Source organism: Atta colombica, unplaced genomic scaffold (genome assembly GCF_001594045.1).
Source record: "Atta colombica isolate Treedump-2 unplaced genomic scaffold, Acol1.0 scaffold111, whole genome shotgun sequence".
In the NCBI taxonomy this organism is placed as follows: domain Eukaryota; kingdom Metazoa; phylum Arthropoda; class Insecta; order Hymenoptera; family Formicidae; genus Atta; species Atta colombica.
The window spans coordinates 615,662-623,955 of NW_017259197.1; the positions used below are offsets into that span (position 1 = coordinate 615,662).

Consider the following 8,294-nt stretch of genomic DNA (forward strand, 5'->3'; position numbering starts at 1 on the left):
TCGAAACTGAAAACGAACATTCATTACGTGCCAATTTCGACTGAAACTATATATAGCTCTTCTTCATAAATAAATTCTGACTATGTTATCTTTAAAGATTAATCGATTAGCATCATCCAGTTGCCTAACTGGTATCGAACTGTATAGAAGAGAGGTGGATCTCCTCACAACCATTAATTTATCATCTTTTTGTATCGCGCATTTGATGATGACGGCTAAAAGATTAGTCGTATATAGATTAGTCTATATAGAGATGTTTGTAATGTGGAATTGTTTCAACATCAACAATAATTATTGATGTTTATGAAGAAGTACTTATATTCTTTGGCCAAAATTGACTCATAATCGAAATTTTTTTTGTTTTGATCGAAATTAAATTATTGTTTCAATAAATTACGATATTTATGAAAAAAGTATATGGTATGATGCGTCTATCATATGGCCTTTACAGGATTCTTATTTTTTTTAATTTTGATTTCGGTTTCGGTTGAAATTAACATGTAGCCGAGTGTTTCGGTTCAGTTTCGATAAAAGTTTCAGTCGGTTTCAGTTCAGACTCTAATTATCATATATGATATAATAATATAATTAAAAATATATTAAAATTTTTAATATTTTTATAATTTGCACTAATGTGCGCGGACCGCACAGAAAATTGTTCCGAATAACTAAAGTGCTTTATTCGCAAAATAGAACGATTTCAAAACATGCATAATAGTAATACAGTTTTATACGTAACTGAAAACGCATCCAAGGTTTGAAAGAAGACAAATAAATAAAGTAAAAATAATTTTCTTGTAAAAAATACAGGGAAAAAACCTGTATTTTAAGGATACATGAAGATTATAGTCATTTTTTTAGTGGAAACAATTTTTTTTCATTCAATACGATTCCTCTAATTATTCTATATATAAATCGAAGTGGAGATATCGAAAAATCAATTTTAGAGTTATTTTATACATTAGTCTAGCATATATTACTTAACATGAAATATTTCGTAAACTATTATTTTTTTATAATCGTATAATCTTGATACTACTACTTCTGTAAAGAATAATGAGATGAATCAATTGATGTAAAGAAAATGAAAATTTTACTTTGTTGGTGGAGAATTAATTATAATTAGAAATTGTGTAATGAATAAAATAAACAGATAGACTCTCGATAATATAATTTAAAAGGATAAGCGACAATAGGCTTTTAAACAATTATTTATTTAACTATAAATATATTAATTTAATACATTTATATGAAATATTAAACGATGAACATTTTGGCTAACATTTTTAGCCAACATTTTTTCGGATATCTCGCGAAAGTAGAACGCTAATTCACGTATAATACGTGCATCAAAAGCAGTAACAGGATGAAAATAGAATCACATTATACATAATGTCCAACACAATTTCAAAGCTATAGCTATGTAGTTTTTGATTGTAGCATATTTGCATTAGTGCTTGGAATACCGGGGAATCTGAGTCGTGCCCGTTAATTTGTTGCACATGAGGGAAGACCGAGAAATTCTGTGGATATCCATATCACACGGGTACCCATGAAATGCTCACTTTATAGTTTATATAAATACTCATATTGCTATTGATTAAACAATTTTGCAAAAGAAACAAAAATATAAATAAAAAAAGAAAATTACAAAAAAACTGTTACCAAAGAATTTATATTTTAATAAAAAGTTTTTTATATAAGAACATATATAAATTTAATATATATGTAAACATATATAAATATGTCCATATATATAGCAATAATATATATGAAATAACTGTGATTGATCAGTTTCACAACATCGATGTTATAACTTCGATATTGGTAATTTTATGACAAGCTGTCATTCTTCTTTTACGAAAAATATTCTTTACGAAATTTTGTTGACATGTATATACGAGAGGAGCGATTGAGAGTTACGAGAGAGCGAAAAAACGCGCTCTTATATAATCTTAATTATGATCTACTTGATGCTACAAACATTTCAGAGCATTTTTTAATTGATTGATAATTAGTAATATTTCTTTTTCGATTTATCAATCAAATACTTCAAAATCCAACTGGTATTATTTTTCACTTTAAAAAGTAAAACTTATTTATGTATTACTTTGTATAAAAGACTTGATATTCAACTAACTGGCGCCAAGTTATAATCCTATAAAAATTATGTTACCTTACTTAACCCAAGTGATGTGTTCTCAAATTCGTACTCAGAATATAATTCTGTTTCAATCCAAGTGATAATATCTTTTTTTTTGTTTTAACTTTTCATTCAAAATTAAAAAATATTTTAACGTAAAAAGCCGGTGCTGCTATATGCGTATTGACATACATATATGGATCCTACGACTCGCATTTCGCGATTCAGTTACGATCATCTTTATTAGCTGAGGCCTTTGGATTTGTTACTACTTACGACTAAATTATAATGACTAACGATCTTTATTGTCATAGACCAATTTGTTCATTTTACAGCTATTTTTATATATTTTGTATGTTATGTTTGTATGTTTGTATGTAATGTTTTGTATATTTTGTATGTTACGATCTGTGATGTTTTGAAGAAATTTTATTACAATCAAAATTAGGTACATTATTAAAATTTCAAAGAGACGTCTAAATTCAAGTCTATCTAAGAGTGAAGGAGTCGAGGAAGCTCGTTTCTCAATCTGCAATTATAGTAGCCGTTTTTAATTTGCTTATCATCTGCTTCTGTGACCTTTGCTACATGGCACGCTTAATCGGATTTAATAACATCCACAGTTATGAAATTGACCAATCATAGATGTTACTCGAAAGAATAACTGGCCAGTTTCATAACTATGGATATTATTAAACCCGATTAAGCGTGTCGTGTAGCAGAGGTCTGTGACACTCATAATAATGTTATATTGATCTTTGAGCACCATTGTTTCTTATTATAGAAAAAAATATGAATATTTCCATATAGTGCGCGCACAGAAGTTTATAGTAATATTGTGTTATATTGCATATTGCAACATATTAGGTAAGATTTTCCCTAATATTTAGATAGACCTTCAGGCGGAGCGCTAGTATCTAATTTTTGTTATTTATGCTTCATTTGATTTTATTTAGACTTAGATAACGAAGAAATGCAGACGTTTCAGTTCACGAGCCGAGTTTTGTACAGGTTTGATATATAATATATAATATATACATATGTAAGTTTATTATCATTTAAATTTATGAAAATTAAATTTACTTCGCCGATATTGTAGTCCAAATGCTCACGATTGAGCTTTGCATTTTGGCATAGCAGCGAATTTGTGAAAATGTAAGACTGCAATTTCTACGTAGACAAACGTTCTCGCATACACGAAAAAAAAATTCAAGCATGGCTAATCGAGAGCTTATATTGCGCGATATATGACACATGAAATCTTTATAAACTCAGTTATTTTGTCATGAGTAGTGGGATTTCATACTGGCGTTAATTTGATTAATGCCGAGAGATGCTACCGTTTTTTGATCAATATACTCTCGTTGAAGTGAATAGAAGTTATAGTAACAGCATATATTAATTTTATTAGAAAACGTTTGCGACGCGAACAAACCTTATAGTTACAGCCAGGATCAATTGTAACAAAGTAATTAAATTATTACAATTAGAAAATAAATTTATAAGAGGAAATAATTTAGTAATAAAGTATTAAAAGTGTGTGTTTCTTGAAGTTCTTCGTACACTCCTATAACCAGAAAAATTTCTTTGTTGCACGAAAGATACAACACCAGCCTTGGTTATAATTAATATAATATAATAGTATGTACATATTAAAATACACTAAACTCTATTATAAAATATCTCTTTTTTGTAACTTAACTATACACATTTTTCAAAATTGTAACGCGAATAATTTGGTAAACAAATCGTATTTAGTGCTAAAAAAAATTATAGGAAATACTTGATCTTTATTCTTGTGTATTTTTGTTGAATAGTAGTACATAATTATCATTTCGAATATTTCAATGTCAATCTATAAATATATTTCAATGTCAATCTATAAATATATTTCAATGTCAATTTATAAATATTGATTCTATTTTAATATATGTCTGACATAGACGTTCTGTTTTTATTTTATTTACTGCGAGTGAAATCGTTTTTACTGAAATCGTGTAAATCTATGTTCATGTTACATATACTGGAGTTCAGAGTAATGCTCAGATAATTCTGTGCATTTGTAAGTGTGCATTTTTATTATAATTTAACAAATTATAATATAACTATAGCTTAAAGTTATTTGAACGCAATTCCTGAATGCACTCCTATACATTTTCAGTATTCGCAATCAACGCGATTAATAAAATATAGTCATTTAAATAAATTATGTTTTGCACGTAATAGTTTTGCATTTTGTATAATGCTCTAGGAACTGCGTTCCGTTGCATGTATAAATGCGCAGTAAGATATTTTATTTTTATTATTCGCAGAATATTAAATAATGAAACAAAAACAAACAATAAAATAATACATCGTACGCATTATGTATGCTGTAGAACGCAACCCAGAAAAGTTAGTAGAATACTTGACATATTACAATTCATCATAAATAATTGTGTAACAATTATGAGCCTTCTACAATAAATTAATATAAAGTAAAAATCAAAAGCTAAAAATTGACGACTGGTCAATTTTTTTACTGATTTCTGATTTCTGATTTGTACAATAAGCTAATAGCTTATTGTAGAAGCTGCTGAACTGCATCAACGTTATTTTAAACGAGACTCAAAACTCTTCTCTGTCATTCTCTTTCGGTTTTGAAAAGAGAATTTTAAGCTTTGCTTAAAGTCAAAGTAACAAGTCTAACACTATAATCAAGTCTAACACTGTTCTAGAGTGTCTTCCATTTAATGATACAAGCATGGATGCTGATTTTTGTAGGGAGTGTGTAGAGTACTCCACCCATCAGAATTTTTCATGTGTGGAATTCTACACATGAACTATTTTTTTTTTTAAAGATTGAAAATGTATTTGCATTCTATGCAGCAAGTTCGGTTGAAATTAGTATACTAATGCATATTATAAAGTATAACTAAGGTCATTGGGGGGAGGAAAGAAACCACACTTAAGTCTTTATTCTTGAACAACTTTTTAATGTTATTGAATTAACGAACGAAAAAATATTATTTATATTTTAGCCTTCTTTTATTTATACAAATCAATGAATTAAACTTTTAAAGTTCCGTATTATTACAAAAAATTGACATAGAAAGTTTAAAACATAAAAACATAGAAACTGGTAAAGAAATAGTTGACCAGGTTTATCAGAAATAATAGAAAGTGTAAATATTTTATTGTAAAATGGTATATCTATATATTATTTTTACTGATATAATTTTAAATAAAAGTTTTGTGAATTAAATATTTACATAGTACTTTTTCAATGTAATGTTAATGATAATTCAAATAGTCTATCTTTTGATTTTAAAAAAAATTTCGTTTACAGCAAATTTAATAAGTAATAAGAACGTAAAAATATGATATAAAATACGATAAAAATACGATAAAATACGAGAATGATATAAAATAAATTTAAATTTTCCTTTTTTCTTTGTTATTTGTACTTCTTTGTAATTTCGTTACAATTGACATATGTCATGATGTTTCAGAAACCTGGCAATCCAAAAATCAATCGAAAAATATATAAATCTATCAGTGATCTCCTCCTTGAAGAGGAATGTCTGGATTCGCCTTTTAAAATCAGCAATCTTGAACACAAATATCGTATCTTATTTTTTTTATTCTATAAATAAAGATAAAACGATATTTATGTCGACTTGGAAAGCATCACTAATCAATGATGAATTCGAACCTATTCAGGAATTTTCTCCTCCCTTATGCAATAGAAATATTTTTGTCCTCGTATAACTCTCACACGGATAGGTAGATCTCTATACGTAAGGGAAAGGGAAAAACGCTTGCCTAACTGGGCTCAAAATTTCATCATTTCTGATGTACAGTATACGTAATGTGAACTATAGATTTTCTTGGTCAAATGTCTCCTTCCAGGAGAAATAAAAGAAATAGAATTTCAGTTAGTTACATACATGTAATTGATATCGTGTCGATGAACATTTACTTCCATCGTGTGAATATAGACTATTTTTATGCGTTTTATATTTAGATATCGTATATTAATATATTTAGATATCGTTAATCGTTAGTATTTTCTAAAAAATCATAAAATACGTTTAGAGATTTTGTATGTATTGAAATATATATTATTTTCATTCTTTATAATATATATATATTTTATATATATATAATATATATTTTGGCTCGTATTCAGAATTTTTATGGTGTTAACGTATATTTAACATACACCCAGAAAAATGACCGTTAAATTGATCTCAGTCGACATTGATTTCATGATTTACTTCTTGCTGGGTATTTCACATTATGTATACCATTTTAGAATTTTAGATATAAAATCATATATTTATCAATAAATAAAAGTGCGTTCTGAATACTGAGCTATAAACATATTTTATGTATGTAATATTTATTATATATGTGTATATACATATGTATGTATACAGGTATATGTGCGCGTACATGATGCGCATGTATGTGTAAAATACATTTTCTAAATACTTTCTTATTAATTTTATCAAAACTCGTATAGATATATGATTAGATTACTTTTCGTTGTTGCAGTGACCCACATTGTGCAACAAGTGGAACATCAAGTTATAACTACAAAGGACTTTCTAAATAGAAATTGCACCGTAGAGATTCTCTTTCTAAGTACACTTCGCATAGACTCGTTAGACAGTTGCCTCTTGCACTCTTTTAACGTTGAAGCACAAACTAAGAAATGGATACAAATATTATGCGTCACTTTTTCATCTTTAACTCAGTGAATATAATATTAATGTCATTATCATTCAATTTCCTGGAATCTTATTTACCTACGTTGATAAAACGTGCCTTTCTCTATGGCAAATTTAGTGTAAAAACGCCTCACACTATAGCAGCAAAACTCGAAGTGCCCAAAAGGTAAACTAAATCTTACATATTTTTTTACAAAGATTTAATGACTACTGTAATTTAACAATAATTTATTAAAAATATATTATGTAGTATGCATTATTTTAAAGATATTTTTTTTTAATATCAAACAATGGACATGTACATAGTCTTTCATTTAATACTCAAATTGTAATATTAAAAATATTTTTGTAGATGGTTTAGACATTTTTACATATTTTGTGCACCACTGATGACTATTACTCTTTGCTTACTTTCTTACAAAAATCTCTATAATGTAAATATACCTGAAATTGTGTTTACATTGTTAGACACATTATTAGGAACATCCAGAAAACCATTAAGTATGTCCTTAAATATTTTTTTGAATATACATATTTACTAAAAATGTCATTAATTCTATATTTATATAGATATATATAGATAATATAATAATTATTTTTTTATATAATAATATAATATAATAATTATTTTTTAGTATCAGCAGAAGATGCATTTCTGGCTGTTGTCATACTTAACATACATTGTTGGAAGAGATTTTATGAGTCATGTTTCATTAATGTATATAGTAATCAAAAAATACATGTATTCCTTTATTTCATTGGATTTGCGCATTATATCGGAATAATTCTGTGTATATTAGGCGAATCTGGAGGATTTGTTAAAGGTACTTTGAAAAAATGTACAAATTTATATTAATTTATTACTTTTTGGTTACTTAAGAAAGTGTCTATGTATAATTATATATAAACAATATACTTTTATATATAGAGTAACTAAAAAAAATCTCGGAACGGAAATATCTAAACAAAACAAAGAAAACAACAGATTTTTGTATGCAATTTTTGTATGAAATTTTTCTTAATATATTTGTTTTCGAAATATTTTACTGGAGATTTTTTCTAACTCTATGTGTATATGTAAATATATCAGATTGGATAGCTGGTTAGAAAATTAGAAATTAAATAATAAAGTTAAAGTAATAATTTATCAACTATAGTTACTTTAAACATATTAATTTATTAACTTCTCTGTAAGAATTAAAATTTGTTTTATTGAATCTAAAAATGCTAATTTTTAATAAATATTATTATAAATCACTAAAAAAAAAAAAACAAAATTTTTTTTCTAAAGAATTTTACTTTGTTATTTCAAATAAACTTAAATTACAAATAAAACATTAAATTTATGTTCTAGTGCAATTTTTTGCAATTTTAACTCTTCCAAATAATTATAAAAATTATAGAATGTAATTGTGTATATATATATATATATATAT

The 8,294-nt window shown here is 26.5% G+C and overlaps 1 protein-coding gene across 2 annotated transcripts in view; it reads left to right on the forward strand.

Annotated features, from left to right (window-relative positions):
• Positions 1-2,728: 2,728 nt before the first annotated feature.
• Positions 2,729-8,294, forward strand: part of LOC108693975 (polyprenol reductase) — a 6,499-nt gene continuing 933 nt past the window's right edge. Inside the window, exons 1-5 of one of the 2 annotated variants that reach the window (XM_018203219.1) lie at positions 2,729-3,010; positions 3,100-3,154; positions 6,683-7,024; positions 7,211-7,359; positions 7,494-7,682. In XM_018203219.1, coding sequence (XP_018058708.1) covers positions 6,843-7,024; positions 7,211-7,359; positions 7,494-7,682 — 520 coding nt within the window. In that variant the 5' untranslated portion in view covers positions 2,729-3,010; positions 3,100-3,154; positions 6,683-6,842. Of the gene's footprint in view, positions 3,155-6,682; positions 7,025-7,210; positions 7,360-7,493; positions 7,683-8,294 lie in introns of both variants that reach the window. The other variant, XM_018203218.1, reaches the window with a different exon arrangement.